Genomic DNA, 21360 nt, shown 5'->3' on the forward strand with positions numbered 1-21360 from the left:
TCAACAATTGAATGATTTTATAATAACTCAATTTCTTTTTTCCTTCATTTTATTAATCTATTCTCTTCAAATATTTTAATTTTATCCTATAAATCACATTCATTTTCATTATTTTTTAACATTTGTAGATCTACCAATTAACAATATTTTATTTATAACTTTAACGAAACGAAACATTTACTATTTGTTATTGACGATTGGAGATGATTTAATAAATATGTTTTATAATAATCATTGAGTACTATAAATAATGGACGGAGCAAAAAATTGAGAAATCTACAATTGCAATAGAAAAGGCCTGCGTAATAAGCGAAGCAATTTTCAACCGTCGGGTAAATTATGCAATATCTAATGCATTCGATGACAAATTACCCCAATTACCGGCCTCGTTGCATTTTACCAATGTACTTGGTACGTATTACTTTGGTATCGACTTTATCCACACCAATGATAACATCCGATGCTAGTATAACTTTACACAAATTACTTCAACAGTAATGAAGGTAATAATGGTGTAGTCTCAATTATTGTTGAACAAAACACTTTATTACTTTTATTATTATATTTCCTTTTTATAAATTAATATTATATTGAATGACTTTCTCGAAAGATTTTTTTAATATTTTATATACAATATTTGAATTTTCTAATGGTGTATTTCTTTGTAAATAGGAGATGTATGTATTGAAGTATAATGTTTACATTCATATTTAAAATAAAAAATCGTTCTTACTTTATTTTGGGCGTGTATCCATCCATTCGTTATGCATGAATACTTGAAATGTTGATGCACGTTCACCAAAAGACTGCGCTTAATTAAGAGAAAAGTATAGAGAAGACGAAGCGAGGATTTCGTACGAATTGTATGAGGATCGGAGACGTCGCGAGGCTCAGGTCAGTCAACTGAAGGGCTCCCCTGCAAATACCGGACTGACCGAAGGGACGACAAAAATTTGTCAGTGAATAAAAACCGGGCGCATAATGAAAACATACCGAAACCGGACGGAAAGGACCACCCTAACAACTTAACAAAGGAAGACGAGTACCGGCTGAGGGAGCAATTGAAAGAAGGAAGAAACACCCTTCGGTACAGTCTGAATTTTAAAGATTGAGGATGTTTTTTTTTTGCAATTCATATTTCACCCTTTAAATCTCTGAACGTTCGCGAATTAACGTGTTTAACATAATCGGTGTATTTTATTTATGGTAATTGGCGGTCGCGCAAAACGGGAATTACGTATTTTCCCTGCGGTGCGCAAAAATTACGGAAACGGAACTACCATTTTGCAATTTAGTCACAGCGCCCTTCTTTTCGTCGCTCGCCTCATTTGCATCAGACCGTATTTATTATATCTTCTATATACTATATACATGTATATTCTAATACGTTTCAATTTTTGGCCGCTTGTTAAATGGACAAGTCGCCAAATAAAATCGTGCACAGCATGATGGCACGACAAGAGTTTTCCAAAGTAATTGAATTAATTTTGTTGTCATTCCATGTGTTTGTTAGGCGGGAAGGACTCGGTCGGGTTTAACAGTGGAGTACGGAATCCTGAAATTGTAGTTTTAGTGTCCGGGAATGAAGCGCACAGAGTGAGGACGTCCTTGTGAATACTAATTGCTGCCTGCTGCAACTTCACTCACAAACTGAAAAAAAAACAACTAGTGCTGAAGAGAGGAAAAATAAAGCGCACGAGTCCAAAACCCAAAAAAGCGGACAATTAAAATGTTCCCATCCCTGTTTTATCCGTCATCATCATCTTTGCCTTAATTTCATTTTTATCCCTTTTTCGAAAGTGCTTCGAGTTCCGCGATCCGCCCACGCCGATATTAATAGATCATCTTTCTGGTCGTTTGATGCGTGGGATGAACTCTCCGCGTCGTCATCGTCGTCGACGTCGTAGTCTCGTAGGTGGCTACATAAATAAAATAAATGATTTTTATTTTTTTCACTTCTCTCTTCTTCATCGACCATCATCAACCATTCCATGGACAAACACCGCCGGTGATGGTTTTAATTGATGATCGAGGGTGCAGAATTCGGTTTTAATAACTCTCCACTTACACGATATTTTTCGCATCATACCGAGATTAATCATTCTATCCTCTCTCTTTTTTTATTCCATTGAAACATCCATAGTTGCAACAAAGCAGATAGTAGGCGGTGGTTACATGCGCTCGATAAACTGGATCAATGCAGTGATAAGTGCTAGGAACAAGATGTACAGTCCAGATGTTTGGAATTTCACATAGATTCAATTCATGTACTACATCCTTACACGACACATATCAAAGAAGACACTTTGAATTACGTTATATAACAATAAAAAAAAACAACAAAGAAAATCGTTTTAATAAAACAAAAAATCTTATATTTTGTGTTATGAGAATAAGAAATTAATATTTTCATATTTGTCTTTATAATTAAATATAAGTTTATAGTTTGCGTACCAGAAGTAATTTGTAAGATGTATAAATAAAAATGTTAAAATTGAAAGTGAACGTAAGTAGGAGGACCAGGGTCGTCTTGTATTTTTGGAAATTTCCAAAGTTGCATCCATCCAAGTAAAGATGTTTGACTAGTATTGCAAATATGGATTATATTAATATTGTTTTGTTTGTTTAAATATAAATATGGACGGCTGCTGCTCATGACAATGGCAAACTGATTGTAGTTAATGCTACCGAAAAAGAAAATTATGTGCGAGGAGTATCATGAAAATATAGATTGCAGCTGGACGTTTCAAGTTAGCGCGCGAACACCGTTGGTGGTCTCGTTATGTTAATTGTGGTTTTTAGTCACCGCAAATAAATTACCGACGACAAAACATATGATCTCATACGTGTCCACCGGCTCATATATATATAAATGTAGTTCCTCGTCCGTTCGTTTCATGAATGTTCTCTTTCTCACTTCTTCTGCTGTTGCTCCTGATTGTGGTGTGATGTCGCAAATCGCAGAGGCCGTTCTCATGACGGTACATAGCATACCATGGCATATGGTCGTCGGCAAACGATCTTGCATATGCCTCGCATTATCACATTAAAACCTTTCACCGAGGACGCGGAAAAATCCACCCAAACAAAGACCGTTGCCGCCGTCGCCGACCGGATCGGATCAGAACGGACTGGTCAGTCGCTAGGTCGTGCTGACTCATTGCATTGAATTCTTTAAACACAACGATTGCTGAAAACCAACTGAGACAGTTAGGCATTACTTTTTTTAACACCCTCCCCAATGTCACCGACAAAATTCATCATTTCATAAACATTATGACCTACAAGCAACATTGACTGCACATAATAAAGTACATATTTACGTTTATATAAAATACATTAAAAAATCAACAATAATTGTGATTTATTTTGTCTTGTTCCTAAAAATCAAATCTAATAATTCTCGCCGTCGTTATTTATTATTTTTAATGTATGAATATATAATATGAATGTGGGAATCAAATAGATCCGGCAGCAATTAGTGAATCATCAAACAATTGCGAAACGCAAGGACGTGAACTGAATGACCTAACTATATGGCTATATGCATTTGCGTATGCGTGTGCTCCGTATTTCTAACTATGCGGTTTATGTTGCTCAACCAGCACACCTGGTTTTGCATTCCTCGCTTTACAATTTTGCAGCTGAAATTAGAAACACACAGATCATAATTCGCGAAGACAAAGAGCAGTTATCTCGAAAACGACCCAATTACAATTGTTGCAGTAACCTTTTCTATTTATTAGGAGATTGATGATTTATTGCATATTTCCGTTGATTTATTTAAGACCCACTGTATACGAATTCAATCATTTATTTTGTTTTTTTTTATAAATCCAGTATACATTTGCAATGCAAAATACATTTATATTTATAAAGCAAAAATTTGCATCATTGACAAAAATAAATTGCAAGTAACTTTCTTTTTTAATTTTCTTATTAAGAAATGTTTATTGAATGGTTTCAATTATTCATTTCAATTAATTATTTTGAAATGAAGAATTTATGATTGTTGTAATAGTCACTATATTTCAGTAAAATATATTTGTGAAATAACTTTGATTATATACTTGCTTAATAGGTATAGGTTCTTTGAGCTTGAACAAGAGCTTGATTCGTAATTACTTCTCAATAATAGAGTATTTTGAATTATTTAGCAAAGGTGTAAAACATTTAACAACTGTAAATGATAAACAGTTAACAGCGGTTATGTTTATTTATGTTTCAAATATTGTTGTCAAGGGCGACCTATCATATGTTGTTCCGATTGCGTCATTTCCTTACTTCCATGCACATATGATCGCATTCATACATATTTATGCCGACACCGAAACATAACATGCTCGATTATTTATCGATCTTATATATTTATACTTCGTATGACTCTTTCGTCGTTTCTTTCGGCCCGAATTTCATTTTCCATCGTCGTTTCGACAGGCAATAAATTCGGACTCTGCCCAGCCTGCCGCCAAACCGACCATTATGTAATTCATTTTTATATTTTTACATGTATTATATGCAAATGTAAACGCATTGTTTATTTATCGAATGCAAATGATTGAAATGAACTCATTTCGTATATTAGATCATACAAAAAACCTAAAAAAAAACTGATCATGATATTATTTGTGTTGCAAAGTCTCCGATTCAATTAATAAGAGGACAGTGCATGTTCGAGTTGAAAAGCTCTTGCGGTTTATTCGCATCCAAAGGAGGAGTAAAATAAATAGCAGAAGGAAAAGCAATGATTGTAAACGATGGTTTGTTGTTGCTATATGAAATATATTTTATTTTTTTCAACGTCCTTGAACTTGCGCGGCAGACAGAGGCCAGACGCAAATCCACGTTTAATTTAGAGCTTGTGCACGTCGTTTCGCAGCTATCGAAACAACACTGAATTTTCAAGCAGGTGCAATGCATGTTGGTATGTGCAAGTGGTGTTACGTAGACTCCTGCTGGCCAGCAGGATCCACGGCTGCTGCTGCTATTGCTGCTTGCTATGACGCAACGCTTCTGCGAGAAATATGCACAGCTTCTACCTTCTATCTGTCTGTTGTTGCTAGGCGAAGCTTCGCTCCTTCACTCCACATCCTTTCAGTCTACGACGAGTTAGAGAGAGATACAGAGAAAGGGAGTTAACGAGGGAGCGACAAAGGCCGGGATAGAGACCAGTCGCGCGGTCTTTCAAAATAAGTATGTGTATGTGTGTTGGTATATTCATGCAAATTTATACAGTTTATTGGCCTAAATGAATAAAATAACTCATTAGTGCACGGAGCTGACCGTGTAAATTGCTGATTAAAGTCCCGCGTGTGCCTCCAGACTACACACACTCAATATTGTTACTAACCCAAATGAAAAAACACTTGGTTTATTTAATGCTCTTCTCCTCCTTCTTTCCAAGCAATCCCTCGTCTTCTGTGTCTGTCGCGAGTCAAGGCCAATAAACCCGACGAAGAAGCGCGTCTGGCCATATCGCATCAACCCCCGAAGGGCGATTTCCCAACTTCATTTGTTTTTGTAAGGAGATTCTTACAAAGAGGGCAGCACCATTTAGTTCGATAAGCTATCGAACATTAAAAGTTTGACACCGTCGTTTTGTGTCCCATTATAACGTCGACCGAAGAAGGTATTCCATTCTCATCCAGCATTGTGCGAGTAGGTTTTATGTGCTTCTGCTGCTGCTGTCGTCGTCTCTCACCCGGCCCAGCCACTTCAATCGCTTATTAACACTTCATCACTAATCAAATCAACACTTGAGAATCTTCACTCGCTGACTGACGCGTTCGCGAAATGGAATTTTCATGTAGTCTAAATACTATTAAGTCGATACACGTTCAAGGAAACATCTCCGTCTGCTGCTGCTGCCTTCAATTTTCTTCGCAGACCGCCACCCGGGCTCGGGTCGTGTATATAACTTTTATTTCGATTCAGATTAAGTAACCGATTTTAAAACAAACGCACGTCGTTCGCGTTTTTGAAACACAAGCGCATTAACACCTCAACGCTAATCAAATCAACACTTATTATTATTTATTTTAAGAATCTTCTAGAATCTAAATGACATGTTTATGTCTTCGTGAACGATTTTAAATTGAGTTTTCTTGTTCAGCTTCTAGGATGCAATATTTTATTTATTATTTATTTTAAAGATTTGTATAACTCAATTTTAGTCTTGAAATGCTTTATAACAATCTCAAGTTGGACTAAAATTGGATTAAACCATATAAATATGTCTTGTCGGACTTATTTCATTTACTAAAATTGGAAGATTTTTTTTGAGGAACAAATGTGAAAATGAGGGAGTAGTGAGTGGGGTAATTGAATTGGATGGAATCAATACGTGTATGGTATAAAATTGTCTGGGTGGTACGAAAAGTGTAAATGTTATTACCTAGTTATTAGGAATGGACGTTGTTTTTGCTATAGCCTGAAGGCTATGCTATGATGCTATTACAAAATAGGGTGTATGCGGTTATTGAGTTGGGATGAAAAGAGGAGGAAGATGATGAGGCGGGAATGCGTTCTGTCCGTGTGCCAGGGCGTCGGACGAGTGGCGAATTTCAAAAACGACGACAACGACCTTTTTATTGGCACCGAGATGCAGTTATTAGATAACCGAGACGAAACCCGAACCATTAATCAGCTCCAAGTCCGAGGTGGGCTCATCTCGCGCTTTCGCTGAGGAAATGAACGGTCCTAGGCCTATTTTTAAAGGCGGAGGCGGCGACGGCGGCAGCAGCTGATGCTATGTCTGCGGAGTGACGCAACGGGGACGATTTTATATTTAAACTGCCATTTTCGGCGCATCCGAAGAGATCCGGTTCTTTACGCTTTCTCCTCGATATTTTAAATATGTGCAATGACTGTGAGTGGTTTTTGGGGTGATTGTACGTTGTCCAAGGGAAGAGCAGCGAAGTGGCTGAGGAGGAGCCGTAGTCGGCGTTTTATTTGACTAGGCCAGTCTATTTGATCTTGCAATGTGGAACCGCTGCGGTGGCCTTATTGTCCGTCAGCGGTCGAGAGAAGCTTGTTACATTCCTTGCGTGCCGACGCGGTTCTTCACCTCACCAGCGCTCCATGGATCATTGGTCTTTGCCCGTGTGTAACAATGAGGAAACTTGAGATACACCAACACACATATCCACTATAGTGCACCATACACCCTGGACTCTCTTCCTTTTTTCCTCTCATCCTCTCCAACCAAAATCACATTTTTAAATTTGTAACAGGGATATGCCTTCAGATCATATTTTCATATACGTCAAATTTAAAATTTAGAAAAATCAAATTCTATTCTAACAGTACGATTTATTGGCAGAATATACCGAAAAAACAGTGCTATTCATAAAAAATATGAGTCAACATTCATTTATAATGTCATAAAAGGAGTGTTGCCAAAATAGCTTTTGTTATTTTTATAAATGTTGAAGTTCTATCAGTTTTCATTCAATCTAATCTTGGAACGTTTCACCTTTCAAACACGTGTTATTGCGTTATAAAATCATTACCAAAAGCAATCAACCGTCATGTTGAAGAACTTGGAATAAATCGGGAATTCAATTGAAGCAAGAGCAATAAGAAAATGTCCATAATCGAAGACAAAATGTCTTTAGGCATTCAATATATTTTTCCAATTCGTTTATAGATACATCCAAAATCATGCAGTCACTTGCATTTAGCTAGTCCACTCGTATGCATCCATCTAAATCGTATTTTTCATCTACAGCACAGAAATGTCATTGCCTATAATCAGGTGGCTCCGGGGCACATTTTCAGTAGCCTTATTTATTCCACCGTCAGCCGATTGAAATTTAATTCAGGACATTGCCTGTCTACCGCAGACTCCCTCAACCCCCCAGAGAGGACGTCGTCGTAGAAGAAGAAGGGGTTTCAGCCAAGCTTTACCCCTCAAGCCACACTACTTAATTTACTTCGCTCGCTCCGTATTCTTCTTCCTCGTCCACCGCAAATCACATCACGAAAACCAAAACGAATATAACAAGGAAAATATTCTTGTTAAATTGCCTTACAAACTTATCTCTCCAAATTCTATCAAAAAAAAATATATCGTATAATATTTATTTACAATCTATTGCAATGTATTTTATATATTAGCTAACAGTATTATTATATTTTTTGTAATTGAACTATTTGAGAGGTTGTCATGTAATTAGTATATTGCTATGAAACACGTGAATTTATTTATATGTTACTATATGAAACAACAAATGTATTTTTTCTCATCCGTTTTTTATATATTAACGGTTGAAATTTACTTAAGAAAACTTTATCAAGCACTTTAGGTAATAATCCATAAGCATCCCATAGTTAAATTAATTTCCCCTCTCAAGATGCTAGACCGCAACAAGAACAAAAGAAAGATCATACAGTTTATGCATGTCTCTGCCCGTGTAATGCATACTGGAATATTGATACTTGGGGACCCGAGGTGCATTATGCAATTTAAGATTTAGCGGCGGCTTCGTTAATTATTGACTCCTCCCGGAGTTTAATAGAAAATGTGCTTTATGCGACCCTCCGTGCGCCACCAGGCTTTTAGATGGCCCCACAAAGTGTGATCTTTATTATCGCATCTCGACCGAATTGTGAGAGAAAGAGAGACGTAATCCTTATGCAATTCGGTCCTCCGACCAAAATAACGTGTTGTTTCGTAATAAGATAAAGTGAGGAATGGCTAATGACCCCACACTTTTATTTGCCAAAAAATGTCCTACTCCGTTCTATATTTAAACGGATTAAATAAATAGTGTATATCAAATGATACACCGAAAAGCAGCTATGATTAACCAAAAAAGAACTAATGTACATATTAAATAAATATCATATAACATTTCTTAAGCCGTTCCCTTTTTATGAAATTTATTACATTTTTGAGAAATTCTGCTGTTAGTAAAATTTGCGAAATGAATCAAATTTCAATTAAAATTTAATTGCCTCTCGTACAGACGGTAAGGATAATTGTGATCAATCGAATATGTGATTTTCTTCTGGCCTGTATAATAATGATGTGATGAGTTTGTGCGCTGCGACTGTAAGTGAGTAAATGGGGCGTAGTTAAAGGACTAATTCCATCCGAACTGTGCAAGTAATTGATACAATATAATCGTGCGGCTATCGGTAATATCGGTAACAAGAACACCACCGGAATTACATCGGATTAAAACCAATAATCCGTAGCGCGAACAGCGCGTTACATGTGCAACCAATAGGGTTTGCTTGCATCCCTTGCATCGCGCAACACATACAAACATACACACGCGTTCACATACAAAAACAACAATTTGTTTTCTTATTATTCACATTGTGATTTGATTGATTGATTGATTATATAATAAACTCATATGATTGAATATTTATTGCTAAATAATTAGATGGTGATATATTATGATTATGAGAATTTTTTAATTATTTCAACTGTGCAATGCACTAATGTTAATTAGGTACAGTGATTAATAACGTCGTTGGCGCTGAAACAAAAACTCGGTTAACGATAAGATAAATACACTGGTCTCAAGGTCAACCTTTGTTTACCAGTCTCCCAAAGCTACTGGCTGCTGCTAAGCCGGATTGTAAAGCGTCTTGAGATAAACATTGAGAATAAGAGACTGGGGAAGTTTAAAATTCAATTAATTATGATATGCAAGGTTACTCGACTATAATAGATTGTAAGATATTATACAAAAAAAAAATGCATTTGCAATACAAAATCTTACTTTTATTTTCTTCGCTCGATGATTATTATTAATTTTTGTAATCTTCACCATAAGGCAGACAGCATCAATTGAAATCGAGTCATGCCGAGCTTTGTGCGCGTCTAATAATATACACATTATGATAGTGCAACATTATCAATTACAAAACAGATCATTTAACTCGGGACTATTAATAACAAACATTTTCATCCTGTTTTCGAACTGCTCGAGCGATTTGATGATGCATACATTTCGAATAATTGCATAAGTGAGTTCCATATATTTATTTATTTGTTTCGTTTGTATTGTTATTTTAGTCGTTTCGCGCTCGTCCTTTCGTCGCATCCTGTGCGATATGATATTTCCTCCTCTCGCATTTTTTTTTTCCATTATTTTCGGTTCGAGAACTTATGCGCGTTTAGTTCCGGCGCCAAGATGCAAAACGATCATAAACTTATGTGCTGCAGATCATAAAGCCGAGTTTACAGCATTTCGCGCAAGGACGCTCGGCCGACCGACCAAGGTTGTAACCACTGCAAGTAGACGTAATGATAGGTTATTTTTTATTTATTTACTTATTTTTCCTCTACGTTTTTTGTTGTTGTTATTATTGCATGTTATGCAGAAGGTAAGAGAGAAACAGAACTCGAGAGAGGAAACAGGAGTGACACAGGCAACATTCGCGCGCGCATTAATTATGTGCAAAACCGGAAATAGCTACGCAAAAAAAGGATCAAGTGAATATAAAAAAATTAAATTGTTAATAATTGTGTATATTTATAGATCTGGGAACTGAGAAGACTGTGTCCCGAGAAGAAAGAGTCTCAGTCTCAGCATTCCAATTATCATTTATAGTTCGTAGATTGGAAATTGGGTCACAGGCGTATCAATGTATAATGCTCGGCCTAGATCATAGTCCTTCCTAAGCGCAGATAATGCATAGAAGATTTTTTCAGACTAAAAATAATGCTGCGACCTGACGTTTTATCTTCTGTAGACATTTATTTTTTTCTTTCCACATGACCTACTGCTTTCATCTCCGACTTTAACATTCCTATAAAATACTACTAGATAGTTTCAAGTTACGTTAGCCTAGGTCGGATTAACTATTACACTTTATGTCCTTCATTACCAAATCAAACTAAAGTTACATTCCTACATCAAATGTTAAAAAAAAAAAAAAAAAATGGAATTAAAATATTTTTATGTGTGATAACATAAAATAATGTATTTGATAATAATTAAAGTTAACATATTAAATTGAAAAGTAGATAAAAAATGAGTTTACCTTTCATGGTTTGATCTTAACGTTCAGCACAAATGTAAGATGGTATTGGTGGATAGGCTCAACACTTACCTGAAAAAAAAGAGAAACATGAGGTGAATAAAATGACTCAAGGTGTTTGAAATTTAAACATTCCGACGATATCATCATCATCTTTATTATTATTGTCTGTTGCCATCTGGAAAGCGAGTAACCTTGCTAGGTATTCGCTCTTCTCTGCAAGCAAGTATATTGCCATTTGGCTCCTAACGGTACATCCGCACAATAGAAGGAAGAATGGAAATAAAGAATAACGACGTTTTCTTGCAAGAATAAGCAAAATCTGTGAAGTAGGCGTTTCAATGCATTTTGGTTCTCCTACGCTCCAAATGATCTGCACCAGCAAAAGCAATATGATGCAGAGAGCTAAGAATTCCGCAAGTCGGTGGGTTTTTGAAAGTGAAGAGGAAGGAAAGATAAAAATGGGCAGTGCTAGTAGCAAATGGCATCTCATTAAAGCACCGTTTTATTTATGATTTATTTTTTCTCATCTTAACTCCTTCCTTCCCTACTCCTTCATCGCAATCCACGACGCGTGGGCATTTTCATTCACTCTCTTTTTGAATACAAACCCTCACCTACGCCAACTTATGCAACTTCCTTTCGTGATTAATCGTTGCGAAAAGAGTGGATGCATGAATTAAATTAAATTTGTTTAGACGAAGGCATTGTTTCCTTCTGCTCCGAAGAGATTAAGTGTGCATGCCCAGGCGTGGTCGGATGACAAATATGCAATTCCTCCGGTGAAAATAAATTTCATTCTTTTTCCCTGTTCCTTTTTTTCCACGAACACACGTGAGCATTAATTAACGTTTGATAAATGCGCCGAGCAGAAGTAATAATTCGCTTCTTAGAAACACATCAACTAGGGCAAACTCTTATCAGCTGCAAGGAAAAAATCTATTTTCAATGCATTTCGAGTGGAAACTACCCAAAAAAGGCGACAGCTGATGGTTTCCATAATGGCATTATGTTCGAATAACATATTTTCACAAAAGGTTTTTTTTCTATCGCTGCCAGCTGTCATTGACACCTTACCCAAGAGATACGTAGCTATGAAAGTATTACGTTTCGGTTAATCGACGGCTATTTCGCAAAGAATGTATTCATTCCTTCGCTTTTAACAATTATTACGTAAGTTGCAAACTTCGCAGTTAAATTAAAATTAATATCAATTAATCGTAGCTAAAAAGTTTTCTGTATCGTTCGTACAGTTATATTTTATCCTTCAGACAATTGTACCAATTAAAGGACAATTCATATCAATCGATTAAAAGGGAAACTTTCTTACGTTGCTTTCCTTTTTTTGCGTAGCTCGAAACATAATCGCCTATAAAATAAAGTTGCTTGTTGATCATTAAATGAGATCCTTCCGCGTAATCCAATTTGAAGGAATTAAATCCACCAACAAGAAGGAAACTAAAGAAGTATACATAAAAAAAGAAGACCAAAAGTCCTTAAAGAGATTATAAACTTGGTGTAAGAGAAGCCAACATTTACGTTCGTGCGAAAATTGAACAAAAGTAACATCAGCATATTGTGAAATTAATATTTCCATTACCTGATTCTTTTCTCTTTTTTTTTCATTACTTGAAAGTTTTCAGTGATTTTTTGCAGCTGCTACTGGTCATAAAGGTTAGTAATTTTGGGAAATGAAACATGGTCAAACGATTCGTCCTTTGAGACGATATAATTACGAGGTAAAGGGCCCTCTTCCTCTTTAACTGCTTATTTCCAGTTAAATTCTCTACATTATTTTCTCTCTCTTCTTCCGTCGTTCTTCAAAATATAAATAAGCGTTTATTGAATCGTAACAAAAGCTTTGTCAGATGTAATCGCGCTGTCTTCGTGTAACAATGAGACTTCCTGTGCGAGATGGGAGACGACACGTAACAATAGCAGAACGTTGTGCATTCTCAGCACGTATACATGTGATCGGATATCCCCCAAAGTGCATCGCACATGCATGTATGCGGTTACTATTTTATTTTACGTGTGGTGTGGTGCTCGCCCTCTGGTCTATCTCTATCTCTCACCTAAAGCCGGATAACATCTTCCATCGCACAACTCTGGGGTGGTGCGATGTGGTCCGAAAATATATCTATTTCCCTTTCTGGTCAACTAACAGACTAAAGAATTTTATGGGCATCCTTATTATTCATTCCGAGACGCAGACCTGGCAACACACTAAAGTTCAACCATATTCTGGCCTGTTTGTATTCTCCAGCTATTACCAATGAAGCCAGTTTCATCTACCAAACAAACTACATTAAGAACATCATTTCCAACATTTCTATATAATATCAATCTAAACGCAATAAACACGTTTAAAATATAACGTATTTTTTCAGATATTACAAAGATTTGTGAATATTTTTAAATAATTTCAAATTCCATACTTGCCTAATAACTTTGAAAAGAAAAATTAATAATAATTGAGAAATTAAATATTTACTAAATAATTTTATATAATCAGCTTCGTTTCATTGAAGATTAACTAAATTTAATGATCCTAAAATTAAATTCCCAATTTCTTAAAATCTTTGATCTACTGAAAACATAATATTTTAACTGTTAATGGATGTTTTGATAATGTTACTGCTTTAAATATAAAAACTCTAAATATTTCATATTAATTATATAAAAAACTAATTTTATTGTTTTTACAAGTAATCAAAAGAGGGCGTTAATAATCAATGTTGAGAAACTTTGATTTCGATAGCAATTAGAGGTTTGTATGGGTTTACGTTTTCAATGCATTTTTGTGGGAAATTTAAACTTGTTGGAGTAACGTTGTGCTGCTATCCTTTTAGAGGGTAAATGAAATATAAATATCGATAAATGGATAATAAATATTTCGAAGTGAGTGTTTGCATGGGTGGTGTACGGTTGGTAAGGCAGTGAGACGGGGCGACGGAGGAGGGTTGGATGCTGCTGGCACCGGGGCTGCTCTGCAATTTATTTTGCACTCGTTGGAATGACGGTAGCCCTGTGATAATAAGGAGCGCGCGCAGTAATAAACCGTGGGATTAACAACCCCCCGCCGTTCGAGCCACCTTCTCCCGGCTGCCGTCTCCACCGACGCCGCCGCCACCACCTTAAACTACCCACTCTCCGCCGCCCCAGCCATCTCTGGCTCACACATTCCGAGACGATCCGCAGACCAGAGAATCCAATTTCCTGTACCACACACTCTGCAACCCCTCGCCGTTCGCACATGCACATACACACACACTGAACCCTCGTAGACGTTCACATATTTTATAGAAAAATGGGAGTGCGACGCACAAATAAAATGCCGCCTCGACGACAACCATCCGCAAATAAAGGATGCAGAGGGCGCGCAAACAAAAAGAAAATTTTATAAATGAATGGGGAAATAATACGGCTCTGTCAGACTGAATACCACTCGATATTTTAAGCTTTTCCGTTTCACAACTGCTTATTTCATTCGACAAAACAAAATAAAAACCATATTGTTTGGACTCTCTGCAGTAATCCCACAATATGTTATCAAATATTAAATGCAGCTGAATCAGGTTTCCCAGTGGATAGTGTTTAGAGTCCTGTTCTATATCGTCAATAAACTAAAATCCGAATGATCAGATTGAAATGAATATTTACAAAGATTAAAAAAAACTGTCCTTCACATTGCAAATCCCAAACTTGATTCAAAATAACTCAGTTTATTGCATGTTTTTAGGAATTGAATGTTGCAAACAACGTTTTTGTGTATAATTTTTTTTATATGTAACATGATGCATCTGCACTCGGTACAGACAATTAATAGTGCAAGTCTCTGCACAATGCGCGACAGATATTCGAAATCCCGATTAAGTTCTGCATCGACATCAACACAAACAATAGGCAAGGAAATTGGAGATTCTCCGATATTGACATTATGTTTCGTAACACTGCATAATCCATATTCAGTTCGCGCTAATTGTAGACATCTTATGTAAATTACATATCTTCCCGTGCAGTTCAGTACTTTAATTAGAGTTACTATAATTGTTGCGCGCTTAATAATTTAAATGTATAATCATATCCGATACTAAAGCAAACAGAAACGGGGGTTGTTTCCCGTAATACGATACTTAATCAAACGCTTTAAGTCATATCCAGTGTGAGGAGATTTACGGCCGCTCCGCACTAAACTCATCCGATGGAAAGGAAAGAAGCAGAAAAAAGGAGAAACGAATCTAGACACCAGGCAATAATGTACATTTTCCTAGCTACGATTTTCTCCAGTTTTCCTCGTGAATTATATATGTTTTCATCCCCGTCCTTTACTTCTCACCCTCCCTACTTTCTTCCTTTTCTTTTTCTACCCCCGTCTCTTATATTCCGGCGCAATTCTTCGCGGAGTGGACAAAGTGTAGTGCTAAAATAGATTAGAAGAAAAGTGCATTCTAGTGTAGTTGTGGCGTCGAGTACTGTCCTCTTTGAACGCCGGCATATAACTTTCCAAGTTGACTCGATGCGCACCAACTACCACCACATCCACCATTCCCAGATTTATTCTCCTCTGCCACTTTTTATGCATGCACTCTTTCTCTCTCTATCCTAGACTCTACGGATTTGTTATTAAAATATAAATCAACGGATGAGACTAAATAAATTACACATTAACGAGCACTAGAAGAAAACAAGCAAAAAAAGCAAGAAACAAACCAAAATCCGTGACATTTTTCTCACAATAACAGCTCTCTGCATATTCATTAAAATTGCACATTACGGTGATGTCATCCCATTCGATGTTAACCAATCCACGACTCTTACAACATCTCGATGTTTTTTTTTTGTTGTTCTTGTTAACTCGTTCTACCGTTATAATTGACGAGTGCATTAATTTTAACCAAAGTTTAACCAGATTTAAATAAAAAGCTAACAAAATTTATTTGAAATGTACGTAAATTATGCAATTTTAAAGTTCGCCATTCCGAAGAACCTTGTCTCAATTAAACTCCTGTAAGTAGGCTAATATTAGAGGATCGTTGTAAAAGCCCAAGCAATGAAGCAATTAAGATTACAATCTAAGTCCCTCGATCTTTTGCGCGTCGAAACAATCCCGACGACGTTTTCGGCTAACGCTAATTCAAATTATTGGGCAACAGATGAAATTTGCGAAATACTTCTTTATTTCGTTTTTTATATCTCCGAAACAAATGATTTCTCTTTGGGTTCCCAATTTGACTTTCGTATTGCGAAAGAATACACACACGTGTGGTCACCTAAGTGGGCTATGATTATTTTTAAATCCAGAAACCAGGAAAAGAGATGTCCCGGATATCAACGACATCGTGAAATGTGTAGATGCGAACTTCGCAGCATCGCGTTTTTAATTATGTTAATGTTGTCAGCTATATTTGGATAAATGAATGTAGAAGAATGACTTGACGTCATTCGAGAAAAAAAAATGTCTGAGATCATCACCTAGAAGACAATCTATTTATTGGTTGTGATCATCATTAGTGTTAATTGAATAATGTAAATATTTTGCTCCCTTAGAATTCCGCGAAACTGTTAGTTCAAAAATACATGGTGAAGGTAAATGTTGTAAATCAACAGCGCGTTTGAGCAGCGGAGGCTCAGGAAAAGCGTATGGTTTCTTGAAAGTATCGCAAGGACCGAAGAAGCGACGAGAATCGATAATCTGTTAATGTTGTATATTTAGTAATGCGTGTGTTCCAATATTTGCGGAGCGCACTGGAAATGTAAATATTTTGCTCGCTGCAGCAGGTAGAGAAGGTAGCAAATGTTTTGAACGTTTTCTCGTTATTATTATTGCTACTTCTCTCTACCATTTGCATCTATATTTAGAAGACAACCTTGATGCATTATTTATTACGATATCCGAGAGACTGCGTTAAGAAGGAAACAAAGTCAACGGCGAAATAATGGTAGTCTCTCATACTCGTAAATGCAAAACCCATTCGATCCAATAAACGTATCCGGGATTTCTGGGAAGAGAAGTCTTATCTAATCTGAGAGAGGGAAAACGGTGATTTCGCTGCTGTTGTTGCGTGTTCGGCGCGCGAATTTTTTTCCCGCCGCTCGCCTTTTGGCGCCGCTAATTGTTTTTCCACTTTCGAGCACGAATAATCCGGATTTTCCCGAAAAATATGTTTTCCCCGCGAATGTCGATAACGCAGGGCTTTTCCCTCACCTCCCAAAAAGGAAACAACAAACTGTTACTATCAAACAAACAGCAGAAAAATAGTTTTTGCAACTACTATGATAATAATTGTATTTAAAAAAAAAACAGGAACGGTGTAAACGCGGTATTTTCAAAAGCAATGTGCATAAAATGTGACCTTGACATAAACACATTTTTTTATGGTGGTTATTATTATTTTGGCACGATCGTAAAATGCAATACCTTGGTTAGTTAAACGACATGAAAGCGCTTTCATATTTCCATTTGGTCGATATTATTATATGCGTATTACAAAACCTATAGAAAAAATATTTTGTGCGTTGCAATTATTAATAAAGATTTCTTAGATTTCTGAGAATAATTCATAAGAAAATACACAGTGTTTGGGGTGGCGCTATCTGCAGTAGACAACAAAAAAAAACATTGATAGCAAATTTTACTATTGTCTTCTAAATAATTTCCTTTTAAAAAAAGATTTATTAAATCAAAACAAATAATGTTACCTGTATTCAAATAAATTGAGAAATTGGTATTTACAACTATTCATAGATGTTTAAACTAAAGTGGAAAACCACCTTTTTGGCTCATGAATGAATGCATGAACAAACAGTTGATACTTATAAGAACATAGATATGTAGGTTTATTCAAAGTTCAGTTCGAGCGGAAATGGCTGTCACCGTGAAAACGAGCCAAAAGATGTAGTAGCAGCAGCGACATGCCTGATGAAAATTCCAAACAGAAAATTGATCGAGAGCGTTGAGAGAAAAAAAAGCATACGAAGAGTAGAAAAAAGGAGAGGTAGGCCAAGTACATTCTTTTAATACCGCTTCATTTTCAGCGTTTGCATTCGGCACGCGATTCTTTCCTCCACTTATTAAATAGATTAATTCAAAATTACATTCCCTTCGCTTTCGTAACCCAGCATATGTATAACAGCTGAAATAGGTCTGATCTATACACGTCTGATACAAATACATTTTATAATTGACCTATTGACCATAGATTTTTCGTAACGTCAAATATGACATTTCAAAAATATAGTATCTGTCACAAATCTATAACAAAACAAATGAAAATCCTTAAAGTGAAAAGTAATCATCTGTAACTGGAGATGATTAGTTAAATGCCGTTGTGTTGATTAACTAAAACAGAGTTTCCCCTCAACTGCAGTATTTCCATAAACACAAGATTTTAATCCGATGCCACAAAATTAACTAATTAACAATTCCAACTTTGTTATGTGGGCGTCGCTGTCGGGAGGCGGCGGTGGCAGCGGGGATTCCCCGTCCCCCCATTCATTGTGTTTACGTTGCGTACATAACCGTACGTACACGGTTTTTCTGTTGACGCGATAAGGGGAAGGAAATGTCCGCGCTGGATTTAATTACAAAGCAATCAAAACACATTTTATGCCATGGCCTTAAAATGAAGGAAAAACATTGCTGGGGATGGCGTGCATTCGGCCGCATATGCAGAACTTATGTTTATATTCGATATTACCTGCATAATTGGAAGGTAACATTGATTGCGAACATTTGGTGCGTTCATCACGAAACGAAAAAAACAAAAAGTACATAGAATATGAAGGGAAAAAGAAGGTTGATGAAGATGGAGTAAGTAACAAAACCACTCGAAGGGGATACATTCGTAACGGCGGAACGCGATCGCTATCGGCGCGGCATTAAATTTCATTTCGAATGGAATTTGCTTAGGCTCAATTAAAAGGCAGTAAACATCGCAATTTATTCCGGAATTCGTATAAAATGGCATTTATTATGGCAACGCGATTATTATAAGTTTATTACCATACGGCTGAGCCAATTACGGAACTTAGCTGTTTCCTCCAGTCGCTGGATAAAAGAGAATGAAAAAAAAGACATCGTAAAGATTGCATGGCACAATAAATAGTTGGCCAGCAATTAGATCGTTTACCATTTGTTTTTAAAACTAAACCAAAACAAAAGATTAAATTCTCTTTATTTCTTTCGTTAGTAATTCGGTGCATAATGAACGAAAAAACTCATATATTTTATAATTATTAATTTAGTTGGGAATGCTAATGAATTATAGAGTTGAAGATTCATGTAAACGTTAATGTCTATTATATTAATATTATTTATAAAAGAAATATTATGAAATTAATCATTTTCTTTATATAGAAAAATGATTAATTTAGTTATTTTTTTAAGAAACCATTTTATAAATTTTCGTTGGAATTATTAATAATAATATTTCATAGAATTTTAATTTCCCATTTATGTTTTCGTATACATCAATACTAATTTTATTATTTAACATATAAATAAAGATGCAAAATAATCTATTTATTAAATTTAATACAAGTAAGTTTGTTTTTCACTAAATTAGAGAAACGTAAAATAAGAAGTACATTTACAAAGATTACCTGAAAACGTATTTAGTTGGACTTTGTACGTGCGACGTTCCAGGAAAACAAGTTTTGTATTAAATCAGTAACTTACGTATGTGAGAGTAATCTGGGAAAACGCTGATAAAAACCAATTCCATCGAAAATGTTCCTCGTTTATTTGCCGTGTAAATATTATTTTAAAGTTGAAATTTATAATATTATTACCGAAATACCCAATCGTCTAGACTTTCTAAACAAATTGAACAGAAAACAAAAATCAGATTTGCTTACACTCGTACAAAATATTTTGTTTATCGCGATTTGATCATTCCTTTAAAATAGTGATGATTGTGTTATAATACTTAGTAATTAGTAAGTGATAATTAAATTTCGTCTAATATACTAATTTTAACTTATCATAAATATAATGATTCTTTACTTAATTAGAGGATTTTCATATTATATTCAATAAAGTGTGTTAAATTAATGGAAAGTGTTAAATGATAAAATTTTAGGAAGTCTCTTGTAATAAGTGCACCTATTCCACTTTTTTTTCTGCGCCATAATTACTTTGGACTTCAAACAAAGGGCAAGTCAAGGTTACGAAGATGCGGCCCGATTTTACGAGTGTAAATTAAAGCAAAGAAAGAAGAGTCGTTGATAAAAATTTAATGAGAAGCCGAGGAGAGATCCAGCAGCCGCGTTGCCGCCTCTTCATCCGGCAACAACTCGTAAACGCCTGCGAAATTCATCCAAACACTAGACTCGATTATTTCCTTTTTTGCTAATTGAACTTTGCCTCCCCCTCATCTCGAGTCTCATTCAAACACTTCGCGTTTTTTTTTCTTATAATTCTCTTGTCGGTGGTGAAAAAACTCGCCCCCCATCCCGACATATTAATAATAGTTTTTTATTTTTTTAACATTTATTGCTTAAAAAGCAGCACTTGTTTTATGGTAATTCTAAGCCGTTGTGACAACAACGATTTGCATTGGTCGTCCAAAATTTATGTATTTTCTACGAGATGTCCACTATATGTATATACTAAACCCCATCAAAATTCAAATCGTCGGCACCCAAATTTTCACAACAATGAGTGAGCAGCAATTAAGGGATATACGAAGGTCTTGCGATAAATCCCCATTATCCCGAATCTATACACAATCGGGAACGGAAACAATCCTTAAAACCCAGCACCGCCGCCGCCAGATTAAACAATACCCATCCTCCAAAAGGACAACGATGTTTATTTTATTTATTTAACCCTTTTTTTTTCGTGCTATTCTAGTGAACCAAATTTATTTGTTTGTTTGTTTGCGAATGCGTAAATTCGCTCGATTTTTGAGCCGTGTTACAGTCATTGTGTTGCTGCCGTTGTCAAAGGGCGCGTACATAAAACTGGATTATTATAGGATTTATAGTCATAACGGCGCATCACAATTTAACGCCGCGATAAATTCCGAATTTTCGCTTATTAATTATTTAATTAACGCGATCCACCGCAAACAACGCCGAAGAAAAAGTGAGTGAAACCTATCCCAATATTTCACGCAAATCGATTACGCACGAAGTTTAAAAGCACGTTTGCTTTTTTTTTGTACATTATGTAATTAATTTTTTATAAATCAAATATTCAGAGTATTTTGTTTACATAAAAATTCAAAATAAATTAAATCATTTCATTATCTAAACTAATTTATTATAATTGTTTATTCAGTAAAATGCCGATTATCTGTTGTAATTTGGGAACGTCAAAGCACGGATAATTGATAATTTGGTCGCAGACCAAAA

The 21360-nt window shown here is 35.8% G+C and overlaps 1 protein-coding gene across 2 annotated transcripts in view; it reads right to left on the bottom strand.

Moving 5' to 3' along the window:
- LOC108569222 (serine/threonine-protein kinase minibrain) overlaps positions 1-21360 on the bottom strand; it is a 62501-nt gene that overhangs the window by 26021 nt on the left and 15120 nt on the right. Inside the window, exon 2 of one of the 2 annotated variants that reach the window (XM_017930688.1) lies at positions 11005-11073. The exons of the other annotated variant lie outside the window; for it this stretch is intronic. Coding sequence (XP_017786177.1) covers positions 11005-11011 — 7 coding nt within the window. The 5' untranslated portion in view covers positions 11012-11073. The remainder of the gene's footprint in view (positions 1-11004; positions 11074-21360) is intronic. 2 annotated transcript variants of the gene reach the window in all.

This window comes from Nicrophorus vespilloides, unplaced genomic scaffold (genome assembly GCF_001412225.1).
Source record: "Nicrophorus vespilloides isolate i.1.1-1 unplaced genomic scaffold, Nicve_v1.0, whole genome shotgun sequence".
Classification (NCBI taxonomy): domain Eukaryota; kingdom Metazoa; phylum Arthropoda; class Insecta; order Coleoptera; family Silphidae; genus Nicrophorus; species Nicrophorus vespilloides.